The sequence below is a fragment of the Siniperca chuatsi genome, linkage group LG10 (genome assembly GCF_020085105.1).
Source record: "Siniperca chuatsi isolate FFG_IHB_CAS linkage group LG10, ASM2008510v1, whole genome shotgun sequence".
NCBI lineage: Eukaryota > Metazoa > Chordata > Actinopteri > Centrarchiformes > Sinipercidae > Siniperca > Siniperca chuatsi.
This window is the reverse complement of record NC_058051.1, coordinates 14198697-14217153: the sequence shown is the minus strand read 5'-3', so window position 1 is coordinate 14217153 and position 18457 is coordinate 14198697. Positions and strand designations below refer to the sequence as shown.

At 39.5% G+C, this 18457-nt stretch overlaps 1 protein-coding gene across 18 annotated transcripts in view; it reads left to right on the top strand.

Annotated features, from left to right (window-relative positions):
• Positions 1-18457, top strand: part of kif1b (kinesin family member 1B) — a 60597-nt gene that overhangs the window by 13886 nt on the left and 28254 nt on the right. For 8 of the 18 annotated variants that reach the window (XM_044212109.1, XM_044212102.1, XM_044212098.1 and 5 more), the window contains exons 3-22: positions 4354-4430; positions 4593-4772; positions 5736-5804; positions 6240-6418; positions 7239-7350; positions 7917-7994; positions 8095-8160; positions 8345-8362; positions 8711-8786; positions 9319-9397; positions 9517-9659; positions 10390-10431; positions 12220-12431; positions 14026-14105; positions 14663-14738; positions 15854-15933; positions 16399-16505; positions 16849-16932; positions 17437-17617; positions 17762-17834. In XM_044212109.1, coding sequence (XP_044068044.1) covers positions 4354-4430; positions 4593-4772; positions 5736-5804; positions 6240-6418; positions 7239-7350; positions 7917-7994; positions 8095-8160; positions 8345-8362; positions 8711-8786; positions 9319-9397; positions 9517-9659; positions 10390-10431; positions 12220-12431; positions 14026-14105; positions 14663-14738; positions 15854-15933; positions 16399-16505; positions 16849-16932; positions 17437-17617; positions 17762-17834 — 2012 coding nt within the window. The remainder of the gene's footprint in view (positions 1-4353; positions 4431-4592; positions 4773-5735; positions 5805-6239; positions 6419-7238; positions 7351-7916; positions 7995-8094; positions 8161-8344; positions 8363-8710; positions 8787-9318; positions 9398-9516; positions 9660-10389; positions 10432-12219; positions 12432-14025; positions 14106-14662; positions 14739-15853; positions 15934-16398; positions 16506-16848; positions 16933-17436; positions 17618-17761; positions 17835-18457) is intronic. The other 10 variants (XM_044212101.1, XM_044212110.1, XM_044212104.1 and 7 more) reach the window with 6 other exon arrangements.

The following is an 18457-nucleotide window of genomic DNA, read 5'->3' as shown; positions in this document are numbered from 1 at the left end:
TTGGTGCGGTTCTTTACTGCGTTTTAGGCTTGTCACCCCAAATGCAATCAACACAAATTAAAAAAAAATCAGTGATGGTAAATTATAATCTGTTTAAATATATTATTACTATATCAGACAGCATGTAATAATGGTGGATTATTAAGAAGCTGAGTTATGTGTAATGGACATATCACTTACATTGCTCAGAACATGAACATTGAAACTACTTGCATTTCTGTAATTGTGAGTGAATTAAATGTTGTGAATTAAATGAGTGAAATAAGTGAACTGTTACATCACACTGTTGCACATATGCACACAGACCCCAGGGATACTATTAAAATTCCTCAGTCTTGCTGAAAGAAGCACACTTGGTAATTACAATTCTGCACAGATATTATTTCTCTGAATGCCTGGGTTCCCTTAGCAGCATTTGATTTCCTTTTTTATATTTCACATAAACATTTATTTAATGCCCTTATTCTCTTCTTGTGATCCCGGACAGGCATCGATCCGCTCAAACTAACAGCTAGCAGGTCCTCAGAGGGTTACTGGAAGAGAGACGCAGATATGTTCAGCCATTTTAGACCCTGCTTGTCTGCTAGTCTCAGGTGAATGGGGCTAGCTTTTAGTCCCCATCTGGTGCTCAGAGACCACCTAACAACCTAATTACTGAGGGTTGTCTTTGCTTTCCTGGCTGGATTATAGGCCCCATGTTGAACACTGGAGCACAAAATGTCTGCCAGCTACAACCAGCTGAGTGATGATCTTTAGATAGAAGGATGTGGTTAGTTAACTGGTATTCACCGTGCCTTGAAATGGAGAGCTCCTGTGGAGTGCCAGCATCCTATCAGTCCTATATTTTCTGCGGAACAGGAACCGAAAATGCAGAGCTGTGGCATTTTGGACAAACAAACATTTGAACTGCCCTCATATGCCACTCATTAGTTTGTGTTTGTTCAATGCACATGGGGTTCTGATGTGTTGTTTGATGGCCTGATGATGACACAATAATGATAAAACAGTCCTCTATGTTGCTTATTTACTGATAATGTTACATTTCTGACCTTGTGCCTGCCAATCAATGCATACCTTGCGTGTCACCAAAAGTAGTGCCTTAGTGCAGGTTTTTTAAATTTTAAGATGTTTGTACTTCATTACAATATTCCTGTTATTAAATGTTCCATTTACAAAGTATTTAAAAGGTTTTAGTGTAGTAAAAGTTGTTTCTTGTATTGCTTGTGGAGTCTGACATGATAAGTAGCTTAATGTCTTAGTTACAAATCCTAAAGCTTTTCTCATTATGCCTTTTGCACTTCTCAGGATTTTTAAAGGATTAGAATCCTGAAATCACTGTTTGATAATTAATTGTAATTAACCATAAACCTGCATTTAAGTAACTCTGTATAATTTCTACAGAGCAGTAATAGGGAATGCTTGAGGCGAGAGAAAACAGAACGCAATGTGCTGCATCCTCCCCTTCTGTGCCAAGTTGAGGTTGTTATGGCAACCAGAAACTGGTCCTATACCTGTTGCCATGGTTGAGAAAGACAGAGTGATGACGTTTATTAGGCAGCAGAATGTGTCTGCCATTTTAAGTCCAGGATATGACTCTGCTTTCCATTTATAGTAAATATTCCCACCAGAGGAATTCCTCATTGACATCTTAGTTTGTGACTATTACTAGCTATGCATCTGTGCTCACATAGATGCCGTTTGTAAGTGTGATGTGCAAGTGTAAAAGGGAGCTGAGTGACTTATATTCAGTTAAGATAAAGTAGGTGAGTCATGCTAGAAGATATGGGGCACTCCTTTCTTATTCACTTAATGTCAGATGGCAGGGATAAAATTCACCTAATTCTGTCTCACTCGTCAACATTTAAATGCAACAGTTTGACAGATGTGTGTGATGACACAATAGTGGGATATACCTTGAGAGGCAATGTGTCATTCTTTCAAAACAAAGTACAAGTAATAACAAATTAGACTGCAGACACGTAACGTTTGCCATCCCCGTCCCTTACTGCATCCTTGCCTTCAACACACTTTTACAGACTCTTATGACGCACTGTCAGGACCACATGGGTGACTCAGCTATCTGTTCTGACATCAACGGAGTGGGCAATTGAATAAGATGTTCATGCCATATTGTGAGCATGATTCACCTTTAGGAGTTGAGCAGCCTCCCACTAGCTGCTACCACGTAGCTTTGCTGTGCTTGGATAGATTTTTACACCACAACATCCACCCTTGTCTCTGAAGAGAGCCCATGACCGAACCACCCCTTCATTAATAGCTGCTGTAGATTGTTCCAGGAAAGGGGAACAGGGGCACTGGTAACCTAAACCTACCTTCGTTTCTTCATGCCCTGGCTCCAATTTCTCTTCTGAGGCAGGTCAAAGGTGAAATTTGGCTTTATTTAGCCACCTGTCTTGCTGTATCCTCTTCCAGTGCCCAATATGGAAGCTGCTGCTCCGCCTGTGTACCTTAACCTGTTAGAAGAGTGTAGGGGGTACAAACAAATTCATTGTTTTTACCTGTGCTAGGTTGTAGCTACCTGAGTTTCAGTGCAATGGCAGCTGCTATAATTATCACATATTTAGCATGAAGCAGTTAGTGTTCTGGTTTCTGAGGACACGCTGTGCTTTTCTGTCAGCATGTGACCTGTGGAGGGCGATATGCAATCCCTGTCTCTCCACATCTCCTGCATTATTGATAAGTGTGCTGAAATCCTCTGAACACATAAGGCACTCTGCCTGGGACATCTTGATGCAAAAGCCTCTTAAGCACCCTCATGTCGAGGAGCCAGACCTGGCTTTAATTTGCCCATTAGCAAAGCACAGAATTTGCATGAAACAAAGCTAATTACTGCTTTGTAGCTGACACTGGAGATTTGCTTGGAAAGAGTGAAAATGCTCTAAATACACACATTATATTGTTCTTACTAAGATGCAGATTCAGTTTTTCGTTTCGTCCTGTCTGTGGTTTCTATTGTTGGTCTGTTTGGATTGTTGCTAGGCCTTTGAGCACACCCGTTACTTTTCGTCTCTCAAACCCTTTTTTTCCACTAGCCTCTTTGTTGCTCCCTCTTCTTCACCTCCCCCCTCCGTTCTGATGGAGGAGGTATGCATTTGTCTGTCTAGCCTAAGCAAACTCTCTGCATTGGCCCGGACACAAGGCAGCTTTAGTCAATAAAAGTGCAGTTTGTCTAAGAGGGGGATTTGAGGAATAACTGGGGTATGGATATCTACAAATATTCTACAGTAAATTCTTAGTCTCCTCCTCTCTCTCGTATGGAAAGCTTGAACACTAGTCCCGAGGGTACCAGCAAGCATGGTTGAGAGGGATGACATACCAGGCATGGCTGCAGATTCTTGTTCATTAAGACATGTCTGTGTGGCCATAGGGAATGGCTGGGTAGTGCTGAAATATTGTGTCATCATGCCTTTTGCCGATACAACAGGTGAAGGCAGTATAGTGGGAGTAGGCTACTTGTGCATTATTAAAAGTCTGTATTGTTTGTCTTTTTCACTATGTTATTAATGTATATGATGAATTAAGACACAGGTTAAAGATGGCATGTTTGGGAAAAACTTGACACAACACTTGCAGCTCTCAAAAAAGCCAATGGCCCATAATTCGTCACTGGTTCATGTGACTTTCAGTTCCAAATATATCACCGTTAGTGCTCTGATTGAGGAACAGGATCTTTAGAGACCCACTATTTGCCAACCAGGATAAAAATAATTAGTATATTAATCGGGTCCATTTAGACAGTCATTTAGAGTGTTTTTTGTGTGTGTGGGTTTTTTTGTGAGAAACTGAAACATAACATTTTGTGTTTTTTGAGAAGGACCAGAAGAAATACATGAATAATCTCTAATGAGAGATGGGAGTTGGGTTAGATGGTACTGATGTTTAAGCAGCAACCTCCCTAACTAGAGTGAGATAAAGCGAGTTGGCATGCACAAGAAAGGAAATGTGCCAGCAAAAAAACACCACTAAACTGAAACATATTTGATTTGATGCTCCAAACTAGAACTAGAAAAAAAGACATATTCAGTGGGCACAAAGGCAACAGGTTTGTAAAGAAACCACAAGGCCAGGGCAGAAACTTGTTTCAGTGAGTAGTTGGTTAAAGATTCCTTGCCATAATTCAAATTGACAGCACAGAAGTGACTTTTGCTAGATACTAAATTGTTGTAGAAGGGATTGAATCAAAATCTTAATCCTGTAATTCAATAGATGACATATCATCTTCAGGCAGACGATAAAATTAAACTACAAGAACATGGGAGTAGTGTTTGTCTCATATTCACATTAAAACCAAATGCTATCATCCATGTTACTAATTTAGTTCTTCTCCCACAGCTATTACCAACCCCAAAGCCCCAAAGGAACCAGCAAAGACCTTCAGTTTTGATTACTCCTACTGGTCACACACTACGGTGAGTTTGAACATTTTCTCTGTTCCATAACCCAGTTTAATGACCAATAAGAAGGGAAATATAAAAAATCTAAATATAATTATACATATATTGTCAATTTGAAATACCATAAATTTATTGAAATTCTATACATTTTAAGTAATTTCTCTGTCTTTCCCACAGCCTGAAGACCCCTCCTTTGCATCACAGAACCTTGTGTACAATGACATTGGCAAAGAAATGCTGGCTCATGCTTTTGAGGGCTACAACGTCTGCATCTTTGCTTATGGCCAGACAGGAGCTGGCAAATCCTACACCATGATGGGCAAGCAGGAGGAGGGGCAGGAAGGAATCATTCCCATGGTTTGTTCTACAATACATGTTTCTGATTTTACTGAATTGCATAGCAGAGATTAAGACAAATTTTTTCTCTGCTCATTTCCTTATCCTCATTTATCTTAGGTCAGCATTTCATAGCCAGCTGTTTTGAGTCCATCATTGCTTCCCCTTGTAGCCACTGCCTGGTTTAGTAAAACTGCGATAGAGAGGCAGACATGGGCCAGATTAAAACCCAGGATACATTATTAACGTATAACATGCCTTAGACCACCAGGACTTTGCAAGAATTATATTTATCCCCCTGAAATATGACTAAAAGCATTGATTTGCTGTACAATTGACTATTGATTATTTATTTTTTATTTTTTTAATGGCCCACCTCTGATTTAGACCTTATTTATTTGATAGATACTATAATGGCATTAGTAAGTAGGGTGTGACCTACATCTGGTTCCAAAGGTGTCCCACCGAGGTTTGTTAGTTGATCTCCTTCCCTTTATCCACCTTTTTAATCATCATCATCTAATGTAATGTTCTTTGGTTTAACCTTCATGCTTATATCACCAAACTCTATATTAATTTCTACAAGAAATATTATCACTATACCTACTCATTCTGCAAACTCCCTTGACCCTGCTTCATTGGGTCTTCCTCGATCACAGCTAAGATTCTACATGAATGAAAACTAGAGTGCAATCCCTCTTTTTAAATGCTGTCAGAATCTTTCATGTCAGATATTTGTTACAATGTTGTTTGCAGCGTTTGATTCATTCTAACATTTCTACTGTGTTTTACTCAGTAATAATCAATCTCTCGATCTTACAGTCTGATGATTTATTGCTAAATGATTGGCTGTATATGCAAATAAATTGTTTGTTTGTATTTTGTTTATCTGTTGGTCTACAGATCTCCTTCCTATTCATCCTCCCTTTCACCTTTTCACATGCTGTTAATTTGCACTAAACATCTTCTTTCTCTGCCTCTCAGCTCTGTGAAGATCTATTTGAGAAAATCAATGAGGACAACAACAAAGATGAGCTCTCCTACTCAGTAGAGGTGAGTCTCAGACTGCTTTAGCATCTGTAATCCCTATTCTCAGCCCCTGTCTCTGACTCTTGTGTTGGCTTGTCTCTATTGAACCATTCCTAGCCTTCTCCTAACACTATATCTGGTAATAGTCAGACATCAATCACACACTAGCTGAACCTTCAAAGATGCTGGGTTTCCTTAGCACATTCCTTTAGATTATTTAGTTAAATTGAACACTTTTTTCTCAAATTGGAAAACAAGTGAAAGTCTCAGAAAGAAGTAAATTATTCTGATGTGGATCAAAAATAAAAAGAAAATATTATGAGGATGCAAATTATACTGTAATATACCAAAATTTTTGTAGACCTGTATTATGAAACTTTACATTCAGCTTCATATTACTGCTTCATGATCACCAGGGCACCTGAACTGATAATCTGTTACTTTTGCACTTGTTTCTAGGTCAGTTACATGGAGATCTACTGTGAACGAGTGCGAGATTTGCTCAATCCTAAGAACAAAGGGAACCTACGAGTGCGAGAACACCCGCTACTGGGCCCTTACGTGGAGGACCTGTCCAAGCTAGCTGTCACCTCCTACACAGACATCGCTGACCTAATGGATGCAGGCAACAAGGCCAGGTGAGCCAAGTCCTGGGATCATGCTGAGATCATGGGATGGGGGGGGGGCAAGAGTGGTGACAGCTGTGATGATGTGATAACCTACGTCCTCAGAAGAATGAGAACATTTATGGGGAAAATTGCAGGCAAGATAACAATAATTTGGAACCGGGAAGTGTTCTAATCAGATTTTTATAGCTTGATCGTCAGTGTTGATCAAAGAACAGATAGATATATTCAGGACACCAGAACCTTCCTTTTTAATAAAACAGCAAGTCCAGCTTGACCTGGATGACTGAGATTCTTCATAGACAGAACCTTTCTTAAATTGAAATTAGTATATTTTTATTGCAATGAATGCATGTGATGTGTATGTGTGTGTTGGTTTTTACTGTGTATGTATGTGTGTGTGTGTGTGTGTGTGTGTGTGTGTGTGTGTGTGTGTGTGTGTGTGTCACGAGAGCTCCTGTGGGGAGGAGTGAACCCTGCTTTAATCTTCCTGTGCTGACTCAGAAGGCTTATTTCTAGAACATGGCATGAAATGCCTGTATCTCCCCTGTGACTGTCCCTCTGAGTATGCCTTGTGTATTTGTGTTTGGTGTCCTCACAGTATTATCCACCTCCGCGACACAAAGTAATCCCTTAGACTCAATTCACTCTAATAGGCATAAAACCCAGTGATGATAGCTCTTGTAATAGCCAAGACCATGAATTTAGCATTAATAATACTGAATAATTTAAAAGGAAAAATAATTGAAGTGCTCAGAAAGTGCTCAAACAAATGCGTTATATCCGTATCGTTTTGTTTTTCCTAACTATGCCCATATGTGCTAACCTACAGAACTGTGGCTGCCACCAACATGAATGAGACCAGCAGCAGGTCCCATGCTGTTTTCACCATTGTCTTCACACAGAAGAAACATGACAGCGAAACAGACCTCTCCACGGAAAAGGTCAGAGGAGGCTAGAAAGACAGCCACCATCTGATTCTTAAATTAGATCATTAAACATTCACATTTAACCATGTTTAGAACTTATAACTCTGATCCCAAGCTGTTGGGAGTGCATTTTTTCACACTGTGTTTTACAACTTAGAACTTTTTGAGTTTGTTCTTTAGATTTTGATATCTCCTATGGTCTTCGTAGTCTGTGGTGATCGGAAAAAGAAAGAGAGCCATTTTAGATTTGACTTTTAGCATTTCCTCTGACTGCGGAGAGACAATGTGTTATTGTAAACACAATGCCTATTGTATTTAGCCACTCTATCAGATTTTACTGCCTAGCTGCATCTCAATTGACAGTAATGTCCAAATGTTTAGAATGGTTTACACTTCTAGAAGATTTTTGACTGTTTAGTTTGTTAACTATTTGAGTGTTTTTGGAAACATCATGAACTTTGTATTCGGTAGTCAGTGCTGTCATTGTTTGTTATATTCTCATCTTCTCTTAGTTTGTTATCATTCTAATGTAAATTATTCATAAGCTTGATGCATCTAAAATGCATTTCCTCCCTCTTCAGGTCAGTAAAATTAGTCTGGTAGACTTGGCAGGAAGTGAACGAGCAGATTCCACTGGAGCTAAAGGTACCAGGCTAAAGGTAAGACTTCCATCATCACAGACACCCAGCATTAGCAAACAGTTGACTAGTATTAGCTTGATGGCTCCTAAATAATAATTTTTTTCATCTATGGTTGCAGGAGGGAGCAAATATCAACAAATCTCTCACCACGTTAGGAAAGGTTATCTCTGCCTTGGCTGAAGTGGTGAGTGTTTTCTGTTTTTATTTATTTATTTATTTTCTCTCATTCTCCTCCTTTTCAGCCGTTTCTCTTACCCTCTACAACTTGACCCTTGTCTTCTCAAAAATGAATGTTTGTAGCCTGGCATGCTATAATGTCATCCGTTCTGTTTTCTCTTCTCTTGTCCTTGTAATGGCTGCTTACACAGGATAACTGTACCAGCAAGGTAAACCCCTTTGACAGCTCAACCCCTAACCTTTTATTCCCCCCCATGAGGCAGATTTGATAGCCTTTTGCCATGTGCAAGTTGCTGCACCACCATTTTTATCACCGGTGTGCTGGCTTTTAGGCACCATGCACAGTAGAATCCACAATCCTTGCACCAGAGTAAAGGCTAATCAAGTCAGGCCTCTACTCATTTTACCTGACCTCTTGTCCATTCCATATGAGGTGTATGTCATGGTACATCATAATATTGTTCAGTCTTAATTGCCATCCCTAATTTTCATTGTTAAAACAGAGCCTTAGATCAGTTGATTTTTTTGCCTGCCAAATTAATGTTTGTTTACTGCAGAGCAAGAAGAAGAAGAAGACTGACTTCATCCCGTACAGAGACTCTGTTCTGACATGGCTGTTGAGGGAGAACCTTGGTATGAACATTAACATCCCCTGATAAACATCCTCTACCGGTAGAATATGATGGCATTTATGTCTGTAAACTGTGTGGCAAAATCGTTATTTCTAGACAGCAAGAAAAATTTAACCATCTGTATCCTGTGATACGAAGTGGGGGTAAAAAAAATGACTGGAGCTAGCGTACATTACTCTCTGCCAATTTAAGAACACTGTCAGCAGACTGTATTTCAACCTAACTAGACAAGCATGCACATCTCCTTTGTTTCAGACATGTGTGGAGGAGAGGTGTACAGTGTATCTTCAATCTTAGCTTACACGTGTAGTACATAGCAGTTTAGTCTAATGAGACTAAACTCTTAGTATTAGTGAAATTAGTATTCAGCACTCATTTTTGCTTTAGTAGTGTTTTATTCTGTGCTGAGCATTTTCAAGGTACGGTGCAGTAGAATAATTTCGTATTTTTAAATAAATCTAATACTAATCTATCTTGTTTAGGTCTACATACAGTGTGTTACATATTTGACCTCTTTGCTGATCTTTTATCAGGTGGAAACTCGAGAACAGCTATGGTTGCTGCCCTCAGTCCTGCAGATATCAACTATGATGAAACTCTTAGCACGCTCCGGTAAGGTTTCCATTCGTGGCATAGATAATAACATACAAAATAATTCCAGTTATTTGTTTGCAGATGTTTGCATGCGATCCTTAACTACGATTAAAGTTTATTCCTATTATGACTTTTAGCTATGCTGACCGAGCTAAGAACATCAAATGCAATGCTGTCATCAATGAGGATCCCAACAATAAGCTGGTGCGTGACCTGAAGGATGAAGTTTCTCGACTGAAGGAACTGCTCCGTGCCCAGGGCCTGGGAGACATCCTGGACAGTGAGTTTTATGCTATCACAGCAGGCCATATCTGCAGCCACACAGCATCTACTTTCTCTCTCAGGGTCTACCACAAGCTGGCAACATCTTCTTTCTCCTTCACTCTCATTGCTTTCAGCTATCCAACTTTGTCTTCATCGCAGTGCTTGTACCCGTGCCTAGTACAAAACTAAAAAGACTTAAAACAGCTTTTAGAAACATATCTACCAGGATACTGATGTATTATGCCTCCTAACAGAGTAAAATGTATAATGTTTTGTATTGTAATTTTGTACTGTGTATGATATGTACTACAGAACACTAAATGTATAGAATATTTACGGTTGCATACTGTACAATTATTTCTAAATCATTTAATGATTATATAGATGATAAAGTGCATATGGGCACCTGTGTCTGATTGTGACACATGGTATGGTAGTTTAAAGCCACATTAAACTATCACACTTAATTTGCTGTACACAAGAGTAATGACTCAGCCTAGTCAATTAGAGACATAATGCACCCCTTAATAACTTCTAACATCTGAACTGATTAATAACCTGCCTACTTGCTAATGTCTGTTTAGATCATGCCTAATTTCATGGCACTTAACAAGTCATTCAATGCAATTTCTTCTCATCCTCATTATCGTTCTCATCCACCTCACTAAGAAATGTCTGTAACCTTTTCCTCCCATTCTACTGGTGCTGACCTCTGACCCTTCTCATCTTTTCCTGCTTCCCCTCAGTTGATCCTATGGGGGATGATTGCCCAGGAAGTGGAATCAAATGTGTGTATATGTGTGGTAGTCAAGAATTGCCTTATCACTATTTGCCCTATTAATAATAGCTAACATTGCTTATGCCCCCATTACCTGTATATTAAATCTGCTACCAGCTTTGCATGTTAATGCTAAATACGCAAAAGCTTAATAGGAGGAGACTCGGAAATGCAAGGCTTCCTTAGGTGTGCTGATCTGGCAAGAGTTAGCATGCCACTAGGTTAGTATGCTTTGCACTTGTGTTCCTGTTATTTTTCAGAATGATGGGGGTGAGGCAGCTATTTGCAGGCTCAAATCCAACTGTATCACAAGTTATTTTTGGAATATCCCCTTTAGAAACATTACTTTTAGAATAGCTTGTATAGAGTAGCTGTCTTCCCCACCCCCAACACACCTGCATAATTTTCTTACCATGTCAGGCTTTGACTCACTTTCCCAAGCTTCTTTTCTTGACAGTGGTCTTTCTGCTTTTTATTTTGTCTTCTTTTACTAACCATCCGCTGCAGGTGACAGTGCTCAAAGCTTTAGAATGCCACTTCTCAGTTCTCAAACTGAGGCTCACAGCTACAGACAGAAAGGTGCATGATTTTAAATTTCTAAAGTAGCCACGCCAGAGGTGTATGTATACAGAGTTAACTAACTTGATGTGTTATGATAGTTAGTATTAAATAGTTAGTTTGCTAGTGTGCCCTCTGTTGTATTCTCAAAAATCCCTGCTATCTCTTTCCTCCTGCCCCTTAGCACTAATAATCTGTGTAAATGTTGTTAACCTGTAAAGTGTCCCTGACCAAAAGCAGGTGTTCACCTGCTTTACCAAATTTGCAGGATAAAATTTAGCTTTTTGCTGCTGTTATCCCACTATGAACTAGTAAAGTTGAGTAGCTCAGTAGTTGGGTCTTGATGCATTCCCTATTTTTGTGGAATATGAAAAGCCTATATTGCCAGTGTCAACTGTGTACACATTTTTATCTCCAATATGTCAGCACCTCCAAAGTCATTTAAACTATTGGTCATTGTTGTTTTTGTATTTGGTTTTTAGAAGTCACAGTCTGTGTTACCTCAGAGGTCCTTGAGGCCATTATAGTGGCATGAGCTGCCTGACCTTTAGTGAGGCTGTTGTGGCTCCATTATGGTTTATATGTGAGTGCACGCCTATGTACGTGTGTGTGTGTGTGTGTGTGTGTGTGGTAAATCCAACTACTCGACTGCGGGCTGAACTTTGGCAGCATGTGTCAACGACTCTCATCTGTCCTCCCTCTGGACCTTCTTGCAGTCTCCATCTCCCTCCCATCCTGTAGTTGAAACACTGATAGCAGTTTTCACACAATGTGTTCTTATTCACATTAGAGTTCAAAACAAAAGCAAGAAAGTGACATCACCCTATTCATCAGAATCGTACAAAGTAGAACTTTAGTGCTCAGAGTAAATTGCTCTGCACTGTAATTCTGGCCCACATAAAAACAGTCCTATGGAAACTCTCTTCAAACTCTCTGGGAGTTGGTACAAACAGACTGTTGTAAACTACCTGGAGTGAAAACTGCTGCTCTCTGTAGCTGACCATTATGCTGGGTGTTTGTCTTAACCCTTTGACGTACAACGTGTGTCTTACATTGGTCTTCCCTCCCCTTTGTCCCTTCTCTTTCCCCATCTCTTTCTCTCCTCTCTCTCCTCCTATTTGATATTTGGTTCCTCCATTTTATGTGGTTTATTCCCCCTATCCTGTCCTGGACCTACCCCACCCCTCTCTGTGTCCTGCTCTTTCTCTCTCTCCCTCTTTCTCTCCTGCTGTTGGCTCAGACCTCAAAGACATTCAGAACAATAAACATAGATACTTGATAGCCTCAGAGAACCAACGCCCTGGCCATTTCTCCACAGCCCCTATTGGTTCCCTGACAGCCTCTCCATCCTCTGGCTCACTGTGCAGCCAGGTGGGCCTTCAGTCTGTCACCAGCATCCAGGAGCGCATCATGTCCACCCCTGGAGGAGAAGAAGCTATCGAAAGACTCAAGGTAAAGTTGGCCCGTGTGGACTGCAGCAGTCTTCAAATCACACTTATGTCTCGTGTTAAGAGAGAAGAAGAGTCCCATAGTCCCATGTGCTGAAATGAAAATGTACATATGTGGGGTGGGGGGGGTACTCAAACACCCTTGAAACTTATGTGAATGACCAAAAACATGTTTTTGTTTTAAAACACATTCTTAATTATTGATTATTATAAATCAATTATTGATTATTATATATCAATAATTATTGTTGAATTTCTTCCACTGGCTCTTCTAACAAAATATTTTCTCCACTGTCTGCTGTGATAAATGTGAAATGTACCACAAGTGTGTGGCATAGGAGGGGCTTCCCTTAGAGCTTGTTTTGGTTATTATAATAATAATATAAGCATACTATAATTGTTAATCAAAATATATACATTATTGTCAAATTGTTTAATTTAAACAGTATAAGAAAATATCCCTTTTTATTAAATATATGAAAAGATACCTCAGTAGATAACGGCTGTGGTAATTAGAGTTATATATTATAGTAACTGTAGAAGGTGTATCTATCCAAAATGCTGACACATCTGTGAATAGATTGGTAAACTGATTAAAAGTCAAAAAATTCATCCCAACTTACAATCGGCCTAACATCGCACACAGTGTAATATTTGTTCAGTAAATTAGAAGTTCATTTAATGTCAAGATGGCTGCTTAATTTTAGACATCACCTTCAATCAAAACACGTTTTGCCTATCATTCCTCGTTTGGCCTCTGAGCTTTATATCTCTCACGCTCGCAGTAGACCTCTCACTCAGTTGATAAGAGAACACATTGGATTGCAGCAGCCGACCATGAGGAGCTGCAGTTTCCATGGCAACCATGGTGCCCAATGTGTCTGTCATCCAATGACGTCAAACACCAACGCAAATATGGAGGAAATTGGACCAAAATAGATCCAGTCTTGGATTGGCTTTTAGCTTTTAATAGTGAGGCACATAATATTCACATTCTTTGTTCCCTAAAGGTATTGCAGCTATTTTAGTGACCCAGAAACAAAGATTACAATGAAGGTTACCTTTATAATTCTTACAAAAGCTAACATCATTGTTGGAATTGCCCAATATAACAATTCATTATGATGTTAAAGTAAGATGACTATATACTGTCTTTTTGTTACTACCTTTACAGTAACATATGTCACAGAATATGTCAATATTCAAAAGAACAGATGGGTAACTACCTCACTGCTTTTAAAAGATAAAGAACGGGCATAGTGGCTGTACTGGATGGTTACTAGACCTTTTAAGCAACATTGTCATAGGGGAAACTCATAAGTTATGGTACAGTATAACTGCCATAATATACACAGCAGTATGTTACCCTGCCCCTCTGTCTTAAGTTTTTATCCCTGACTCAAAGCTTTCTTTAATGTAAGAAAGTATATGAACCAACAAAGTATGTTTGTTACTAGTATAACAAATTAAATCTCACAAATCCAGTCTTGGTGTGCCTATTGTTACTGACCTAAACACACTGTTACTACTGCACTGCTAATAGTTAAGATTACATTACACTGGTTGTGTTTTCCTCACACTTTGCCTCTGGTGTTCAGGAATCAGAAAAGATCATTGCAGAGCTCAATGAAACCTGGGAAGAGAAACTGCGAAAGACGGAGGCAATCCGCATGGAGAGGTCAGTATGGGCAGACAATGTCTGTTCTTTTCCATCTTTATCTCTCAAGGGGGGATGTGTTCCTCCACACCTCCTTCAATTCGTCTGTGTCCCGTCAGTGTTAGACAACCCCCCATAGCTCTGTCTCTTGTCTTTTCACCCCTCTGTGCTGTCTGTCTCACTTTCGTCACCTATCTGTCTCATTTCCTCTGCACTCATTCCATCCATTCCCCTTCCCTTCTGTCATCACACTCTGCTGCACAAACACCCCTCTCACACCCTTTCTCCCCCTTTATCCACTCATCTGTGGCTGCAGACGTCAACCATGCTACTGTCTGTCTATTGAGTCTCACTGGTGCCATTCTCTGCCTGTTGTCATGCCACAAATCACTTGCTGTAATGTTGCACACCATCACTTCTCATCCTCTTTCTCTTATCAACACAAAGGCTCTTTGCTGAAAATTAAATGTACAGAGTGACTATATGCAACATGCTTTGTGAGGGCACTGACAATGTCTTCCAACTTAGTTACATTTTAAGTATTATTCCTGAGTCTAAATGTTTTTCCTTCACTACAGGGAGGCTTTGCTTGCAGAGATGGGTGTGGCAATCCGTGAAGATGGAGGCACTTTGGGGGTTTTCTCTCCTAAAAAGGTAGAACAGACATGAGACACAAGCAGACGTTGATGGCGGGGGACTATGTCAAATTTCCCATGGGTGGTGAATGCACATCCATCCATCCTCACTTTTCTTCCCCCTGTTATCTTTTTCCATGAGAACCCTCGCTGTACCGTCGTTGGTTTTTCTCATCTATTCACTTTATCATTTTGTTTTATCAACTTTCCACTCTTTATTTGCTTCCTTCTCATACTCAGCTTAGCCATGAAAGGCCATTTGATGAGCAGTTTGATTGTTTTCCCACCAAGAAGGTTTGTTAAATTGACTTTGAAGTAAAATTTTACATAGACCACTTGAACCACTTATTTTTGAATATAATACTTGGCTCTGAGTAGATTATTCAAACCTTTACTTTAGCTGCTTAGAGCTATCAGCGCTGTCATGAGGCTTATTAAATTACAGGCAATGGTACATTCCCTTCACTCTCCTTACCTCTCCAACATCTGCCAGTTGAGGAAGTGTCGCATGGCAGCAACATAAAGACCAGTAGATGTGTTAGTATATGCTTGTCAGAAGAGTCACGATTGTGACAGAGAAAGAGATTTGTTATCTTATCACTTATCTCTATCACTGTTCAGCACCAGCTGTTGTTAGATTAGCTGTAGTTTCAGAAAATTCCCCTCTTTGAAATGACTCCTTCTTTAGGCATGTTCTGACCCCCCTCCTCTGTTGCTACTTGATATGTTTTTATTTATTTATTTTTTATTTTGTTCACATCCATGTCTTCCATTCATTTTTTCTCTCCTTCCACTCACTGCTGCTCCATGGGTTAGCCTTGTGATCTTTATGCAGACTTTAATGGGGTGTTTTCCCCAAAAAAGGTTGGTGGAGTAGCATTGTTTGTTTGTAGTGATACTGTGATGTATCTGACTCTAGAGGTGGCAGCACTGTGTCAATGTGACCATTTATGTCCATGTTCATGCACTGTATATCACGACTGGCATCAGCAGTGTCTGATATGAAACTATGCCCACTTGAGTAACATTTCTTTTATTGGTATACTTTCAGCACTGCTGAATATTGATGAAAGTAGTGACATCCTAGAAATGTTTTTTGTGGTGAACTGTCTACCTCTTATGTTTCATCTGTAGACTCCACACCTGGTTAACCTGAATGAGGATCCTCTCATGTCAGAGTGTCTGCTCTACTACATCAAAGACGGAATTACAAGGTAACCAAAACCTGAATGATGACATTGAAATGCTGCAGAGGATGTGGAAAGGTTTGGAATTTCTCCCAGGCAGGGTCTCTGGAAAAACTACTCTGTATTTCATTTTTCCTCTTTTGATGATAAGTAAGAGGTACTTTCAGAGTCAGAGGAAGCTGGCTTAAAATCTGCCACTGATCTCAAAATTTTTCACTGTCTAAAGTTACTTTCCTCCCATCTTTGTCCTTCTGGCCCCATATATAGACTTTTCCAGTTGAGTATTTTGTTACAATCGCGCCCTAGGGTGACAATAATAGATGACAGAATCACAGACGAAAGAAGCTATAGTGCTTTAGAAGTGCTGCCTTCTAAAAGTAATGGTCTAAAGGTTCCATTTAACTTCTGCCGCTGACTTTTTTCCAAAATGGCTGCCAATACAATGAGAGGGCAATGTTCACTTTCTCAAAATGGCCTCTATGACTGTTTCAGGGTGGGTCAAGCTGATGCTGAAAGACGACAGGACATTGTTTTAAGTGGTGCTCATATCAGGGAAGAGCACTGCATCTTCCGCAGCGAGAGGAATGCCAATGGAGATGGTGAGGCACTACATTATGAGTTTGCTTGCTTGTGTTTTCTTTGGCGTATGTATGGATGTGTATTGAATATCTGGATTGAATTAAGCAGAGTTTATAGCAAGAAAAGAGATTTTTTTTTTTCTGGTCTAATTCAAAGACAGATACCTATAGCCCCTAAATACCTTCAAAATCAACCCTAGGCACTTTGTCAATGGATGACATTAGTGCATAAATAAATACTAATGGAAACACAATGCCCTAAATGTCAGTAATCACTACATACACTGGATATATTTTAAAAATGAACAATGATGAGCTTTTCAGAATGAGGCACTGATGATTGGTTGGTGTGTTTTTGCTGAAGTTATCGTCATGCTTGTGCCCTGCGAGGGATCGGAAACCTACGTCAACGGCAAGCGTGTTGAGGATGCAATCCAGCTTCGTTCCGGTATATATCTTATTTTTGTAAATCATTTTGTAAATGTCATATTTGTATTATCTCTGTAGGCCAAGATGAGATGACTTACTAAGTTCCTGCACTAGATGTAGCCACATAACTGACAGAGTTTAAGTCTTTAACAGTGATTTTGAATTTGCTTTGAAGTTAAATTTTACATAGACCACTTGAACCACTTATTTTTTAATATAATACCTGGCTCTGAGTAGATTATTCAAACCTTTCCTTTAGCTGATTGATTGACTGATTTCCTAATATAGATAATTTAATTCATATAATGGGTTTTTCCTTGGACTTCATAAATCATAGAACATCACAAGGGGTGTTATGAACCACATTGTATAACTACTTCGAATTCAAAAAACGTGGTAAACTAAAGTTGCAGCTCTTTCATTTATACTGTTTACACTTTCAGCACAGAAAGGAGCAATGTTTTTGCTAATTTCATGCTCTCCACGCTTATTTCTGCCACATGTGTGCCCCACCTTCTTTCAGGTAACCGTATCATTATGGGAAAGAACCATGTGTTCCGGTTCAACCACCCAGAACAAGCCAGAGCTGAAAGGGAGAAGACGCCATCTGCCGAAACGCCTGTGGAGCCAGTGGATTGGACCTTTGCTCAGAGAGAGCTTCTGGAGAAGCAGGGCATCGACATGAAGCAGGAGATGGAGAAAAGGTATGCAATCCATCCTATAAGCTATATTTTAAATATATTTCTAATGGTGGCGGTAGTCTGATTTGTTGGGTTTCAAATATGAATTGTACAGTATATCATGAATTCTGTGATGTATTTCACAATATATTTTACTCATTTATGTAGACTCACAGAGATGGAAATCTTGTACAAAAAGGAGAAGGAAGAAGCAGACCAACTTCTGGAGCAACAGCGGCTGGTGAGTTCAAATAAGCTGGAATTTAATCAAACCCACTTTGTGAATTTTAATGGATTCAATCTCTTTTCTGTAATCATCATGTTAGGAGTTGTAGTCAGGTTAGTAGTAACTGCAGAGTGGGTTTAATAGATATTAAGCCATAACTTATTTGATGCTTATTGCAAGTTAGTTATAATTAAAGGCAGCTTCTTGAGTGATTCAGCTATTGTAGTTTGTGATATTTTGTATGTGACTTTGAGTGAAATGTACTTAAGGATATCTGTCATAAGAGGAATTCAAAGTTAAAGCATGGTTTTTCTATGGTCAATTACAATTGGAATGCTAGTTTTTGTTTTTTTGGATTTCACTTGGTCCATTTAAATCTGATTAGTACTAATTCTCACTCTGAGCTCTTACACTTCTGAGGTGTGTGTGTGTGTGTGTGTGTGTGTGTGTGTGTGTGTGTGTGTGTGTGTGTGTGTGTGAATCACACTTTTACTCCTAGCGCATGTCTGCTCTTCTTGCATGGAAGTTTTTTTCTGGTTTGAGACAGATGAGCTTTTACTTGCCTTCTTCTTGATTTTAACTGATTTTTCTATAGCAGTTTGATTGAGTGAGAATTAGATTGTAAAGCTTTCCCCTTT